The sequence below is a fragment of the Manis pentadactyla genome, chromosome 6 (assembly GCF_030020395.1).
Source record: "Manis pentadactyla isolate mManPen7 chromosome 6, mManPen7.hap1, whole genome shotgun sequence".
NCBI lineage: Eukaryota > Metazoa > Chordata > Mammalia > Pholidota > Manidae > Manis > Manis pentadactyla.
In genome coordinates, this window is record NC_080024.1 from 59,887,695 (window position 1) to 59,904,843 (window position 17,149).

General features: G+C 33.6%; 1 protein-coding gene across 1 annotated transcript in view; it reads right to left on the minus strand.

The window, feature by feature from the left end:
- Nucleotides 1-15,556: 15,556 nt before the first annotated feature.
- MTX2 (metaxin 2) overlaps nucleotides 15,557-17,149 on the minus strand; it is a 67,412-nt gene continuing 65,819 nt past the window's right edge. Inside the window, exon 10 of the mRNA XM_036879449.2 lies at nucleotides 15,557-16,016. Coding sequence (XP_036735344.1) covers nucleotides 15,833-16,016 — 184 coding nt within the window. The 3' untranslated portion in view covers nucleotides 15,557-15,832. The remainder of the gene's footprint in view (nucleotides 16,017-17,149) is intronic.

Consider the following 17,149-nt stretch of genomic DNA (forward strand, 5'->3'; position numbering starts at 1 on the left):
AACTAAGAAAGCAACTTGGGTTGGAGATATGTGTCTAAATATATTCAGAGATTTTCAAGAATCACAAATTATCTGAGCACCGTTTTCTTTAGTTAAGAAATATTGTACCTCTGCTCTTACCTAAACAAGGAATGCTTGGCATGGTATCAAGATCACTTGAAAATTGCACAATGTTATAAGTGATAATGGAAACACAGAAGAGGGGAATATGACCTAGCCTAGAATACAGGATAACTCTTAAGAATTGTCTTAACCAGGATTTAAAGTAAGGAGAGAAAGAAACAGAATGAAACAAGAATGCTCTTCCTCATTAGCCAAATATCTCATAATTCTTTTTCAAAAGTAAAGTAACTTAGGTTGAAATTTTAGACTACTGATTTAGCATTGATCAATTCTTTAAATTACAGGAAACAGAAAACCTAAATAAATTAATGACCATAATATAAATTGAATTGGTGGTCAAAAATCTACTCCTCCCCCAATCCAGTAACCTTTCAAGAATGAAAACCCTTATATAAGTTTCAGAGAATAGTGTCACCCAGTTCATTTCTTTAAATCAACTTTAAGTTTACATAGAATAAAATAGTTTGATAAGGTTCACAAATGTATACATTTTAGAAACAACAACAAAACCAAAATACAGGATTTTTCCATTAACTCAAAAGTTCCCTTGTATCTCTCTGTATTCAATTAAAAAAAAAAACCTCATCCCCAGCCACCCATTGACCTGCTGTCACTATAGATTAATTTTGCCTATTCTAGAATTCCATATATACATCCATAGACCATATTCTTTCACTTCTGCCTCTTACCCTTAGCATATGTGATGGTTTTGAAATTTATCCAGGTTGTTGCAGATAACAGCAGTTTGTCCTTTTTTATTATTGAGTAGTATTCCATTGTTTGAATATACTGTAATTTCTCTACTCATCTGTAGTTAGACTTGGATTTTTTTTCAAATTCCAGGCCATTACGAATTAAGCTGCTATGAACATTCAGGTACAAATCTTTATATGGAAATGGTTTTATTCCTTTAGGGCAAATGCTTAGAAGTAGATTTGATCAGTCATGTAGTAAATGTATAAGAAACTGCCAGTTTTCCAAAGTATTTGCACTGATTTATGTTCCCATTAACAGTGTTATGAGAATCCCAATTGTTCCAAAGCTTTGCAAACATTTGGTAGTGTCATAGTTTTTAATTTTAGCCCTTTAGGTAAGTGTGCAATGGTACCTCATTGTGGTTTTACATTTACATGATGACTAATGACGTTGTTCTCATTTATTTACTGGACATTTTTATATTTTCTTTGTGTATGTCTTTTCCTCAGTTTTTAACCTAGGTTGATTGTCTTTTTATTAAGTTCTATTAGTTCTTCATCTGTTCTAGATACAAGACTTTCTGTGCTTTTTATGTCGTCTACAAAATCTTTGCCTAGCCCTGTCATGAAGATTTCTCACAGTATTTTCTTCTGGAAGTTTTATTTTCAGCTTTCACATTTAGATATATAATACATTTTGAGTTAATTTTTGTATGTGGTTGAGGTAAGATTTGGGTTTGTTTTTGATATTGAATTGTGCCAGAATCACCTAAAGACTATTCATTCCCTGCTTTGAGTACATTAGAATTTTATTGATTTTTCTCTATTATGTCTGTTGTCTCTGTCATTTTGGGTTTACTTTATTGTTTGTCTATTTCCTTTTTTCATTGACTTCCATTCTTTATTTCCTTCATAGTGCTTATTTGGAAGTTAATTGCTCTTCTTTTCCTAGATTCTAAATGTGGAACTAGATAACTGTAAACTTTTTTCCTTTTCTAATATGAATATTTAAAGCTATAATTTTCCAAGTACCACTTAAGTTAAACCTCATGCACTTCGATATATTTTCATTATTTTTAAATTCAAAGTATTTTTTAATTTCCTTTGTGATTTTGTCTATTACCCTGGGTTATTTTGAAGTGTGTTGTTAAATTTCTAAATATTAGGGGATTATCCATGACCTAAATTCACTTGATAACTATTGTTGAGCACCTGCTGTAAGCTCACAAAAATATTCCTAGAGATAAGGGATAGTGATTTCGTCAGCAGATCTTAATCCAGACGATTTACCTTGCATAGTCCCTGGCATACTAAAGGTGTTTATTAATGACAATAAGCACTTTGGAGGATGTAAACATGAAATCTGATCAGAATTTAACTCTCAAGAGTATTAGTCTAGTGGTGAAATAAGAATATGATACCAAGAAATAGACTCTAATTGGTATTCAAGAACTTGACAAAACAATGCTTCTTGTGCTGTCCAGTGAGAAATTCAGCACTTCTAAATTCTCTAAGGGAACAGATAATGGATAACTAATGCTACTGTTTTTAGTTGGAAAAAAACTTTTATTGTCAAGTCAAATTATTGCCAATAAATGATACCATGGATCTACATTATATGAATACCATGTTAAATTATTGTTTATATAATTATAGCCTTATATCCATGGATATGTCATAGTTTGATCACTAATCTTTCAGTTTATTTAAAACATCAACTATTTATCATAATAAACAACAAGACAGAGTAATCTTTCTTATTTAAAAGGATGGACATTTAAAAAATTCATTGATTGCCTTAATTTATTAGCTTGGTCTTTTCACTTTGAGACTGTGTATGGTTAATAATGAGACTGTTCTTCTTCATGGCATTTTCTTCTAGTCTGTCAATAGGTTTGTTATACAAGTTCTAAATAATATCCCTAAGTATGTACCTTGCTTACTCCAGCAGAAAAAAGTAAGACAGACCAGGAATTCAAACTAAATGTGTGCAAAAAAAGTCAAAATAGAAATATTCTTAATGATTTATTTTTATTTCTCTCTGGTTTTATAGGAAGGAAACATTACACTGATTAGAGTACACTGCATTAAATTCAGGAAGCCAACATTTCCAATTTAAAGAAAAAAAAACAGGATATTAGTAGTTTTTTTTTGGTCTAATTAATATTAGAGGTCTCTTACATGTTACACCTTTTAAAACAACTTTTGTTAGTTTTAAGCTCTAGGCATTGAAAAACAGTGAGAAGTCAATCCCTCACACAGCAACTTGGTGCCTGTGAATGGTATTTCCTTTCAACATATTATTAGACCAAAATGAAATAATTACCGGTTCAATATCAACAAAATACACGTTATGTAGGAGCAGAGAAATTTAAGTATGCTCTTCCCTCAGGAACACAATTTCAACTCAATCATCATCAAAAGAGCACATATTAAATATCCGGGTGTGAAACTACAAAAGTACTGAATAATATCTAATATACCAAACTTACAACAGTGATCTAATTGTCAGTATAAATTAATTTAATCTATGTTAAAATCTTAGTAATTTGGCATATTTGGTGAAGTTTTCAAAAAGCACAGTAAATACAAAGTGTTTGTTATTTAAGTGTAGTCTTTGGCTGTCTCTATCTTGACTATCTCAGAAGGTAGGAGTCAAGAGGGAGAAATAGTTTTTCAAACTAGAATCAATATTTTTTCCTCCAATACAACCTCACCTGTAGGTAGGTGAGGATAAAATGAATACTATATATATTTAATATTTAAATAGGTGAGTGCTGGAGTGGTATCACCAAGATGGCTGTTTTTTTTTTTTACATTATCATTTTTTAAAATTTTTATTGAAGTATAGTTGACATAATAGTACATTCTTTTCAAGTATACAACATAGTGATTCAACATTTATATACATTATAAAATGCTCAGCACAGTAAGTGTAGTTACCATCCATCAAAGATGGCTGTTTTTTATTTTCCTCACCCTCACAAGTACAACTAACAACTATTTAAGAACAAGACACCACTGAGAGAATCCTAGAATGTGGGAGTAGGCTGAAGCACACACACCCCGCCCCCGAACACCTGCACCACAGAGAACAAGACAGACAGCATTAGAAGGGAAAGAGAAGCAACTACACACAGACTACAGGGCCCCTCCTGCAGGACAGTGCAGCACCATGCAGAGAGGTCTCCCCTGACCTGATTCCTCTAGTGGGAAAAGAGAAGTTCCGGGGACAACCATCCCCCAGCATTGTGGGAGCCCCTACACTGATCTCACACCCCAGGGATTACAGGGGAATCTGCAGGGCCAGCCACTGGGAATGTGACAGAGAAGGGGCTTCCAACAAACAGTACATGGATCTTGGCCGACCAAGCTCATACCTGCAGTACCTAAGTAGTAATATCAACCAGCAGTTTTGCTCATCTGCAAAACCAAGTCAGTAACACACTCTGGCCAGGGAACTTGGCAGGGTACAGATTTGCCTGATTTGATCTTATGTGAGGAGTTTTGCTGGCCCTAGAGCCTGGTTTGCCCATGTCCAGGCAAGGAGCTGAATCACCAGCCCTACAGGTTCCATAGAGGGTATCTTCCAGCCCATCTGACCTGAAGGGCTGGTGACAACTCCCGGAAGCAGTGTATTGCTTGAGCCAAGTGTGTGGACAGAACTGATTCCCCCCAGAGAAAAGCCAGAGCTGGGTGTGGAGTTTTCTCATACTTAACACAGTGACAGAGATTAATTCATAGCCAAGGTTGAGAGTAGTTCCCAGATTCTGCCAACTAGAGAGTCTACTTAGAAAACTGGGAGTAGCTTGGAGAGTCCCTTCCCTCTCCCGCCCTGGCAAGGTGGCTGAGACATAGCTCCACCCATTGTGGAGAGTCTCTTCTAACTCCGTCTGAGCAGAAGGGCTGGCAATAACTCCCAGAGGCCTTGCAGCCTAGTGGTGCTCAATCTGAAAGGTGGGCAGAACCAACAGTTTGCAAAGCCAAGCCAGTGGCCTTGTGCAGTCAGGAAACTTGGGGTGCAGGCTGGCTTAAGTTAAAACAAATAGCTTTACCAGCTTTAGAGCTGCTTCTCTTCTCCTGCTGTGCCCAGGGAGAATATCTAATTTGTAATTCTGCTCATTGCTGAATACAGCCTTCAGTCTGTATTCCCTCCAACCAGGGAACCTAAGCGGAGCACATGGGAAACTGCACAGACTTTCAACAGTCCTTCCTATATACAGGAGCACTTAAACAGAGAACACAGCCTGTGCAGAGCAAAACTGGTGGCCTTACCTGACCAGGGAATTCAGTGCACATTCTGGGCTAATTTGGGCCCCCAAACAATGAGTTGTCCATGTCGTGGGTCCTGTCCTAATGCCCTGCCAGAGGATAGAGTTACTCAGTCCTGACCCTCTAGTAATCCTGATCAGAGCATCCAGGCAACTGCAAAGCCCATCCTACAGCCTCATTGGGTTGGGAACCAAGCCAGCAGTTCTATCCAACTGTTCTCAGCCAGAAGCACAATCCTCATCCCTGTCCTCAGAGCTTGAACAGTTGTCTTACCCCAAAATAGACCATATAGCAGGCCCCACCTGCCCAAACACATTCCCAGAAACCCAACCTGAGCTGACTGCTTTTGCTACCAAAGCAAACCTGTAAAGTCTGGAAGAGGAGCCCAGTTACTCAAATGCACAGACACCAATGTAAGGAATCAAGATCGTGAAAAATCACATAAATATGATACCAACCAAAGGAAAGTAATAAAGCTCTAATAACTGACTCAAAAGAAATGGGGATCTATGAACTGTTAGATAATTTGGAATAATTCTCTTAAGGAAATTTAGTGAACTACAAGAAAGCACAATTAAATGAAGGAAAATAATGCAAAATGAGAAGTTTTACAAGGAAATAGCAACCATCAAAATAACCCAAACAGAAATCCTAGAGTTGAAAAATACAATAACTGAACTAAAGAATTCAATAGAGTTTCAAAAGTAGACTTGAATATGTAGAAGAAACTCAGAGACCTAAAGGATATGACATTGAAAATTACCCAGGGGAGCAAAAAGAAAAAAGAATGAGAGTGAAGTAAGTTATTAGGAATATGAGACACAATGAAAAGAAACAATATTCACATTATGGGAATTCCAGAAGGAGAAGAGATAGAGAAAGGGAAAATATATTTAAAGCAATAATGGATGAAAAAATCCCCAAACCTGGGAAGAGAAATGAACTTCAGATCCATGAGGCCTATGGACCCCAAATAGGCTAAACCAGAATAGGGTTACAGCAAGACACAGTATATTCAGATTGTTAAAAGTCAAAGCATTTTTAAAAACAGCAAGAGAAAAGAGAAATTATGTACAAGGAACTCCCATAAGACACTTGGAATATTTCTCAACAGAAATTTTTCAGGCCAGGTAAGAATGGGATGACATATTCAAAATATTGAAAGGTAATAACTAATCAAGAATTCTATACCTGACACAAGTTGTCATTCAGGAATGAAGGAAGGATAACGGCTTTCCCTCACAAAAAAAGTTGAGGGAGTTTATTATCACCAATCTGCCTTACAAAAAATGCTAGAGAGGGTTCTTGAGTGGAAGTAAACAAATAATAATATCATAAAAACATAAAGAGGTAGTGTAAACCTCACTGGTAATGGTAAACAGATTCTGCAATATGGTAATCGTGGTACATAATTCACTCAAAACTTCAGTTTGCACAGTATAAAAACCACATAAATTGTTAGCAGCAATAACCTAGAGAAATAAAAGTGTAAAGTTTATTAATTCTATTGAAATTAAATTTGTATCAGTGTAAAATAGGGTGCTATAGGTTTTAGATATTTTACCTCACGGTAACTACAGTGAAAATCCTGTAGTAATTACCAGAAAAGTACATGATAAAGAAGTCAAAGCATACTGATGACCAAGAGACATCAAAACACAAAAAAAACAGCAGGATAAGAAACAAGGCATAAGACACTTGTTCATGTCCTGGGTCCTGTCCTAATGCCCTGTGGATTAAAAAGAAACAGAAAACAATTAACAAAATGACAATTGTGTGTCCTTAACCTATCAATAATTACTTTAAATGTAAATGAATTAAATTCTCCAATTAAACACAGATGGATGAATAGACAAAAAAACAAGATCCAGCAATATGCTGCCTATAAAGAGACTCACTTCAGCCTTCAACACCCACATAGACTAAGAGTGAAGGGATGAAAAAAGACATTTCAAGCAAATAGTAACCAAAAAAAAGAAAAAACACCACAGGAATAGCTATATGTACATCAGACAAAGTGGACTTTAAGCTAAAAATGGTAGAGAGACAAGGTCATTATATAATGATAAAGGGGTCAATATATCAAGAAAATAAAACAATTACAAATATTTATGTACCCAATACTGGAGCACCTAATATATAAAGCAAAAACCGAACTAAAAGGAGAAACAGAAAGTAATACAGTAATAGTTGGGGGTCTTTAATACCCCCCACTCAACAATTGAGAGATCATCCAGACAGAAGATCAATAAGGTAACAGCAGAGCTGAACAATAACACAGACCAAACGGACCTAATGGACATATGCAGAGCATCCCATCCACCAGCAGAATACACATTCTTCTCAAGCACACACGAACCACTGCCAGGTTAGACCACAGGTTAGGCCACAAAACAAGTCTTAGCAAATTCAAGAAGACTGATATCATACAGTAGCATGAGAAGAGAAATCAATTAACAAGAAGAAAACTAGTAAATTCATAAACACATGAAAATTAAAAGTACTCTCTGGGACAACCAATGGAACGAGGAATTAAAGGGGAAATAAAGTTTTTTGAGACAAATAAAAATGGAAACACAACACACCAGAACTTGTAGGATGTGGCAAAAGCAGTTCTTAGAGTAAAGTTCATAGCAATAAACACCTACATTAAAAAGTAGGAAAGATCACATATAAACAGCCTAAATCTATACCTTGAGGAACTAGAAAAAGAGCAGCCTGGTCCCAATGTTAGCAGAAGACAGGATATAAAAGATTAGATCAGAAAAAAAATGAAAAAGAGAACAGAAAAACAATAGAAAAGATTAACCAAAGAGTTGTTTCTTTAAAAAGATAAACAAAACTGACACCCTTAACTGGACTAATGGAGGAAAACAGAGAAAGGACCCAAACAACAAAATTATAAATGAAAAAGGAGACATTACAACTGAGATCACAGAAACTCAAAGGATCTTAAGAGGCTATTATGAAAAATATATGGCAACCAAGAAATGGAAAAATTATTAGAAACATGCAATTCACCAAGATTGAATTAGTAAGAAATTGAAAATCTAAATCGACTGGTTACTAGTATGAAGATTGAATCAGTAATCAAAAAATCTCCCAATGAAGAAAATCCCAGGACCAGATGGCTTCACTGGTGAATTTTGTAAACATTTGAAAAATTAACACCAATCCATCTCAAGCCCTTCCAAAAAAATAAGAGGAGGGAACACTTTCATAGCCATTTTCTGAGACCAGCATTATCCTGATACTAAAACAAGAGCTTCATTGGTGACCCAGTTCTGTGGAGTCATTCCTCAAAGTATATGTTGTTTTCTCAACATTTGTTTCTGTAAGCCATTTAATATCTTATAATAAATTCCTTCCTGCTTAAACTATCTAGCATGACTTGTGGTGTGGCAATGATGATGATGATTGCTTCTTAATGTTTTAGATCTATTTACTAATAGAATCTTCATAAATTATCATCAAAAAACCCTGCAGAGAACACAGGAGCCAGGTGAGCAGAGTTTAGTCCTTTGTAGGTCAATTCTTCATGCTAACCAGTACCTAAAAGACTTGGCTTTCTTCCCCCTTAACTTTTATAGAGGGATTTAAAATTTTTACCTTCCTCAACATATCTGATGTCAGTTTTTTGTTGTCTTCCTCCACAAATTTGGCAAAAAAGTAAACTGAATGTGCTTAGGAATTTCACAAAGTGTTCTTTGCTGGGATTATTACATTTGACATAACAGTTTTAAAGGTCTCCCCTCAGATGGTAAAGTAGGCAAAAAATTACAAGGGGTACGCGAGAATACACACTTTGCTCAAAATCACACAATGGGTTTAGCTGTCAGTTACCTGCTCCATGACACAGGGCCACCATGACCACAGGGGTTTCCAAGACTATGTCCACCTGATGGGTTAAAATACAGAAAATAAACCAGTCACAAGCATGTAGACATCACTTCCCATGAAAAACTTTATTTTGGAGTCCCAAGAATGACAGGACTCTAAGACTGAACCCTGACATATACATAAAGATTGGGAGGGATGTCCTTTAGAGAGAAAGCCAAAAAGCTCAAATCATAAAGGAAAAGATTGATCATCACTTCAACTATGTAAAAATTAAGAATTTCTGTATATTACAACATACCATAAAGAGTGAAAAGATAGACCACAAATTAGGGAGGAAATCTTTGTAACACTTTTACCAAGTAGGCATTAATATCTAAAATACAAATAGTACTCCCATAAATCACTAAGAAAAGGCAAACAACTGAACAGAAAAATACGCAAAGCCACTATGGGTAGTCATTACACAGATGGAAGGAAGGAAAGGGAGGGAGGGAGGGATTGGCCAATAAACATATACACATATACTCAGCTCATTGGTTACCTGGATAATACAAATTAAAATCACATTGGAAGGCAATGGTCACTTTGTAGTGTATACAGATGTCCAATTATAAAGCCGTACACCTAAAATTTATTTTTTTTAAATGACACTGGAAAAAATTAGTCTAATGACTCTTAACTGTTGACAAAGAAGGTAGATAAGCATAAGCATAAACATTTAGGAACATGATTTGGGATTACTTAGTAAAGTTAAATATACACATACCTGACAACCCAGCAGTTACTCCCAAGGATTGGGAAGTATCCAACTACATTGGAAAAATTCTTGCACTCTTATACCAGGACATATGTACAGGATTGTTCATAAGCAACACTTTTTATATTAGTAAAATTCTAGATGCAACCAAAATGTCCATAAGAGAGCAAAACTACAGTATTGTTATTTGCATTGAAGAGAGTACTACATAGTTAACTACTGTTAGGTGCAACAAATGGAAGAAATTCGGAAATGTAAAAAAAATTGTGTGAAAGAAGCAAAACACAGAAGAATGCATATAGTATGATTCCATTTATATAAGAGATAAAGCAAAAATTTCACAGGAATGATTAACACAAATTTCAGTGTAGTGGCAACCCTCCGTGGTGGGGATTAGATGAAAACAGTGTCACAGAGAGGCTTTTAAGATGATAGTAATGTTCTATTTTTTAATCTAGGTGTAGCTATGAGCTACATAACAAAGTGCCAAGAAAAAAGAACATGTTTGCATACATCTTAAAAAAGAGACTTATATGAACTTATGAACATATATTAAGTAAATAAAGCACACAAAAAATAGGACAGACTGCCCTAAGCTGAAGGAAGGTAGTGGTAATAGGTACATGGGAGTTCTTTTATTTTCTCTTTTTGTAGGTTTGAAATTTTTCATAAAACCTCTTTAAAAATTCAGTACCTTAATTCTAGGTGAGCATTTATTTCCAAAATAAAAAGCAACCTAGATTTCCAGAGTTCCCATTTTAGACAGTAGAAAGCTGAAAAAAGCATTGCTTCCCCCCTTAAAATAATGATGAACACCAACCTGCCAATTCACCCCAATTCTTTATCCTAGGAGAGAACCCAAAGTCTAAGGAGAGAATGGACATAGCCCTTGTTTACCTGAAACAGACACTACTGGACAATGGTAAGAACTTGGCTAAAATTTTTTACCAATTGCTAAACACTGAGTATGGGCTCACAAAAGACTATTAAAACCTTGAAGGCCATAGACAAAAGAGGATTTCACACTCTCAGGCTCTTCTTGAAAGACCTTACATGAAGTTTGCCAAAAAAATATTGGAAACACAGTGGGAATCTAAGAAAATGTCCCTTGTGGTCCTTTGGAGAGAAGAACAGCAGTTGCAGGAAAGGCACGTAACTCCCACCTGGATCTTTCACACCTGTTTCTCACATGGAACAAAAGATGCCAAAGAAAATCAATTGGATATCCATATGCAAGTAAAGAACTTAGACTTTTATCTCACCCCCATTAGATCAATATGGATCATAGACGTAAATGATACAAAAAACTAAAACAATAAAACTTCTAGAAGAGAACACTAATTTTTTAAACTTTGGATTAGGTAAAAATCTCTTAGATATGACAACAAAAGCATAATCTATAAAATAAAGACTTCATCGAAATTAAAAATTTCTGCTCTTCCAAAGATACCTCTGAGAAAATGAAAAGACAAGAGCCATACACTGGGAGTAAAGTAGTATATATAACTTGAACAGAGGCTCTGATTAAAGATATACATTGTAAACCCTGGGTAACTACTATTAAAAAATTTTTAAGGTACAAATAATAAGGTAGAGATAACATGGCCTCACTTAAAAACTCAATTAATACAAAAGAAGAAAGAATTAAGGACATTGAACAAGCAGGACAAACAAAATACCTGGCAAGATGATACATTTTCATCTACCTTTATCAATAATTACATTAAATGTAAACACCCTAAACAACCAATTAAGAGAAAGAATTGCCAGGTAATCCAAGATCCAATTCTAAGCTATTTATAAGAAAAACATTTTAAATAAAAGGATATAAATAGGCTAAAAGTAAAATAATAAACATACATAGACCTTCCAACATTAAAGAAAATGAGTAGCTGTATCAAATAACTAAATTAAATGAAATAACTATTTTCAAATAACGTCAGAGCAAGAAATACCAGGGATAAAAAAGGGTAGTATCTATCAATAAAAAGTTCATTATTCCAAGAAAAACTAATAATAGTAAATATATATCCACTTAATAATAGATCTCAAAATACATTTGAGATAAAGAACTTAGAAATGAAGAAAGGAAAAAAACACCTTAATTCAACACTTCTCTCTCAGCAATGTAGAACACACTTTTTTCATAACGTAGAACAAGAAGGCAGAAAATTAATAAGGATATAAAAGACCTTAACAACACTATCAACAAATTAGACCAACTTAATATATACAGAATACTTCATCCAATAGCAAAATGCACACTCTTTTTAACTACACATGGAACACTCCAGAAGATAAAACATATTCTAGACTACAATGCAAATTCTAACAAATTTGAAAGAACTAAAATATAAAATATGTTCTAGAAATAGAATTAAACTAGAAATCAATTACAGAATATGAGAAACCCTCAAATATTTTCAAATTAAAGAATATACTTTTAAATAAACCATGAATAAAAGAAATCACAAGAGAATTAAAAAATATTTTAAACTAAGTGAAATAAAAGCACAGTATCTCAAAATTCCTTCAAAGCAGTTCTTAGAGGAAAATTTATAGTATTAAATGCTTATTTTAGGAAAGAAAATGTCAAATCAGTGCAAGATTCCACATGAAGAAACTACAAAATGTACATCAAAAATTAACCCAAAGCAAGTAAAAGAAAGAACCTAATAATGCTAAAAGTCAAGAAGAAACTGAGAACAAAACTACAGAAAAGACTCAATAAAACTGAAAGCTGGGTTTTGAGGAAAACAATCAATAAAATTGATAAACCTCTAGCTAGATTGACCAAGAAAAAGAGAGAACAACAAATTACAAATATGGAGAAGAAGGGGCATCACTACAGATGCTAGAGACATTAAAAGGATAATAACAGAATACTAAGAACAATTCTATGCTCATAAATTCAACTTGGAGAAAATAAGACAAATTCCTTGAAAGTCACATGCTAAAGATCACAAGAAGAAACAGATGACCCGATTAGTCCTAAATCTATTAAATAAATAAAAAATTTAAGTTTAAAATCTTCCAACAAAGAAACCTCCAGGCTTAGATAGCTGTATTGACAAATTCTGCCAAACATTCAAGGAAGAAATACCAGATCTAAATTCTTACAGAACACAAAAGAGGAAAAAGTACTTCCTGACTCATTCAATAAAGCAAGTATTAACCTGATATCAAAACCAGACAAAGGAATTACAAGAAAACTGGAGACTTACATCTCTCAAGAATATAGACACAAAATCCTTAAGAAAATACGAGAAAATCAAATCCAACAATATATAATAAAGATAATACATTATGACCATATGGGGTTTATCCCAGGAAACTAAAACTGATTCAACATTTGAAAATCAATTAATGTAAATCAGACTAAAGAAAAGATACAATCTCAATAGAGGAAAAGCCTTTGATAAAATACATTATTCATTCATAATTTAAACACACACACACACACACACACACACACACACACACACACACACACTTTCAGCAAACCAGAAGTAGAAAGGAACTTCCTCAACCTGATAGAGGACAACTACAAAACCTACAATCATACTTCATGGTGAAAGACTAAATGCTTTCCCAAGATCACAAATAAGGCAAAGATGTACACTATCACTACTCCTCTTCAGCACTACAGTTAACTAGAAGTCTTACTCAGTGCAATAAAGGGAAAAAGAAAAAAGGTGGCAAGCAAAATGTTTAACAATTAGGACTAAATAAAATTATTTCTATTCACAGAAAACAGGGTCGTCTAAGTAGACAATTCCAGAGAATCTACCAGTCTCACATTCAATTATCACAACTTGATAAAAGTATAAAAAAATTAAAGATAGAAATCCGATCCCAATTCTTAGGAACTTAAAAATAGATTAGGAAAATATTTTGTCAGTCTAGATATAATCAAACTTTTTAATAATTCCTTTTATTTAAGACTCAATAAAACTTATAAATTATCTCATTAGAAGCAAGTTGTACTTTAAAACAAGAAATTTCATTTTAAAAGTTGCATCATTTTAAATTTTACTTTAGAATGTAGTATCTTGAAATACCTTAATGTATAGCTACACTTTTTTATCCATTCTCATTGAATGACAATCATACACAACAGAAAGAAAAATATTATTCATTATCTGCTCATCAAAAAAGAATCAAGACATATTATTAGTGAATCTCTCAAACTGACATATAATTTCTACTTTTCCTGAATTTAGGGAGCCCAGTGAACTAATAGCTTCTTGTCCAATATTCAAATCAATTAAAAAGTAACAAGTTGGACTTCTGAATGGTTCATATGATAGGTCCATTAAACCCAATATGCACATCATTCAGAAGTCATCAAACGTAGCTATCTCGACTTAAAAGTGTCTCACTACCTATGATTAAAATTTTAATTTAAATAAGGGATCATGCTAGTTATGTTAAAATTCAGAACATACTAAAGTATTTGGGCAGCAAAATATTAAACTCTTTGCTCAGCAAATTAGCTTTTCAATGATAATTTTCAGCTACCGTGACTTTGTTTTATGAATCCAAATTTAAAAGATAAAAACAGGTAACTGAACCACCATAATGGGATATCAAGGTTTCTGTTTTCTAATGGATTCTGCTCTGATGGTGATTCATTCAACACTGGGGAGAAACAAGACTCTCTGAGAGTGACATATAGACAGTAAGTCTTAAACAAGAGTGAATATCTCAAATTGGATAAGCATTATCTCCCAGTGTTCCTCATATTACAAATACAACCAGTTGAATTCCATGTTGCTGTAATATTTTTATAAACAAAAAGTCTAGATTTTATATACTGAGGAATGGTACTTGTTCCAGTAAATGAATATTACAGTAATATTAAAGAAAAAAGCATCATGAAGTACCATACACAAAAAAACACCTGTCACAAAAATTATGCAAAAGCATAGGAAAGACACAAAGCCCCCACCATGGGATTTTTTTATTTTAATAATACACATTACAAAGTTGAGGAAAGCTACAATAAATAGCACTAAACTCTAAAGAAAGTACCCAAAATTTATGTGGGATTTAGACTAAGACCACCTATGGCATAAATCTTTAAGCTTAAAAAATAAAATGCAGCGTTTGTTAAGAGCCAAACAGATGCTAGATTGCCTGGGCTTGAATTATTACTCTACCACTTACTAACTCTATGATCTTCAGCAAGATATACACCCTTTCTGTGAAAATTATCCTTTTCTACAAAAATTACCATCTTCTGTGAACTGGGGATAGCCTTCAGTGTTTTCATAAGGATTAAATGAGTTTAAAAGGCTTAGTACATAAAAAGAAAATATAAAAGAACTATTATTCTACACATTTTTAAGAAATAACTCTTATAGCTGACTCTTCATAGCATTCCTGATTTTAAATAAAGTATCAGAAAATTTTAAAGGAAGACAACATACAATCCTTAGTGTTTTATGTTCAATTCCTATTGATGTCTGAAAACTATCCTCCCTTCCCCACAAAATAAATAGAACAGCATTATTAAAATATCCTTGTCTCAAAAAAAGTTTCAAAAAACAAGGTTCTTGAAACTATCCCTTTATCTAATGTAAATACATGAAATGTTCTTAAATTCAATTAAGTTCAGATATGAAGAATGCTGCTCTTAAATGGTAATCTGTTCCAGAATTTAATCACTTTGTAACCTTTCACATTTTCTAACTGCATACTGGTTAAGAACATTCTTCCAGTAACCAAGTTCACCATGTATGTGGAAAAGTAATCTTGAGAATACAGAACACAAATTACTTGCCCTAGAGAAGACACTGTTTACTCCATGTATAAAGCTTGGAGAGTAACTTTCAGAAAGATCAAAAGTAAGTAAGTAAACAAGCCATAGTTTTTAGAGCTTTATTTTATTTTTATATGCATACATGTTTTAAGAAAACAAAAATTCAAGACACAGTATACAACATATCAAATGAAATCATACAGAATTATTTTAATGTTTACACAAATAATAGTACAGAGTACATATTCAGGATACATTACAGAATTCGTTTTGAGGTTTCCAAAAGCAATGTTTTTGGTTTTAAGATTCTGATACCAGTATTTATCATTCAAGAAACATATATTTCAAAAGTTTTTTTAGTAACTAAATTAACACATAACTCTAAGACAATCTGACAGATGAGCTGCCTTTACCACGATCTTCAAAATAGTGCTGTTCAATTCTTCTACAGAAAGCAAGGAGGTTGCTGTAGTTTTTCACCTTCTCAGAAAGTTCGTCATTGGTCAACTGCGTGGTAAGAATGGTATACAAATGCCCAAATACCAGTGCATCTAGCTCAGTAGGCCTAAAACAAAAGTAGAAATCAGAGTAATATGAACAGTGTTTGTCAGTATATATATACTATTTTTTACATTTTGTTTACCTATTTAAAAGAAAAAGTTACATAAGAAATAAATCCCACTACAACTTAATAGAATTTATTGTTTGAACTTGGAGCTTACATTTTTAAAAAACACACTTTTAAACTATGATTTGCTGGTTGTGTGACTTGCTTTTGAAGTAGTATCATTTAAATGTGTTAAAATAATATTGTACAATTGATCACATTCATTTTATTCATTAAATAAATACTGCAGGTCTCCAATGTGCCAGTAACTGTACCAGATGCTAGACATATATATAAAAACAAGAAAGAGTATCTGAGACAGGGACACAAAATATAAATTGCCACAACACAATTTACTAAATGCTTTAACAGTTTCACAAACAAAATGCTGTCACAGCACAGAGTATTTCACTGTGGTACTGGGAAAATGAAATGATACCTGAGTACTCAGTCACATATATAAACAGTATGATTAAATTTTTACTTTACCACTTTTAAAGTAACTTATCTTTCTGAAGGAGATATAATCATAAGGATGGCTGCAACAAAAAAAATTTTCTAGGATTTTCTTCCCCTTTAATTATAAATTACTGGGAAAAAAATTTTTTTTCATTTTGAAATGAAATGTTCTATAAACAAAACACACCAATCTACATATTAATTAATAGCACATTACTAAAAGGAGAAAACACCATCATAATTATAAACAAATTATTGCTGTCAGTCTCATAGTGATGTTTTTGAGAAATCATGTTAGCCCACCCAAATGTGAAAGTGAGTTACAGCAATCTGATTTGGCAGAATAGATTCTGGGGTTCATCAAATCTGCCTGACTCCTAATTCTGCTACTTACTTATTAGCTATGTGGCCTTGGTCACTATACATGAATGATGTCATGCAGTTGCATGGCATTAAATACCTCATTATGTCACTAATTCCCAAATATTTATTAACAGTTCCAGTCTCTCCCTGAAACTCCAGAATCATACATTCAAATGTTCACATAACATCTCCACTTGACTGCTGAATAAGCATCTGAAACTTGCTCACTGCACCATCTTCCCAAAATCAAAGGCACCACTATTTGCCCA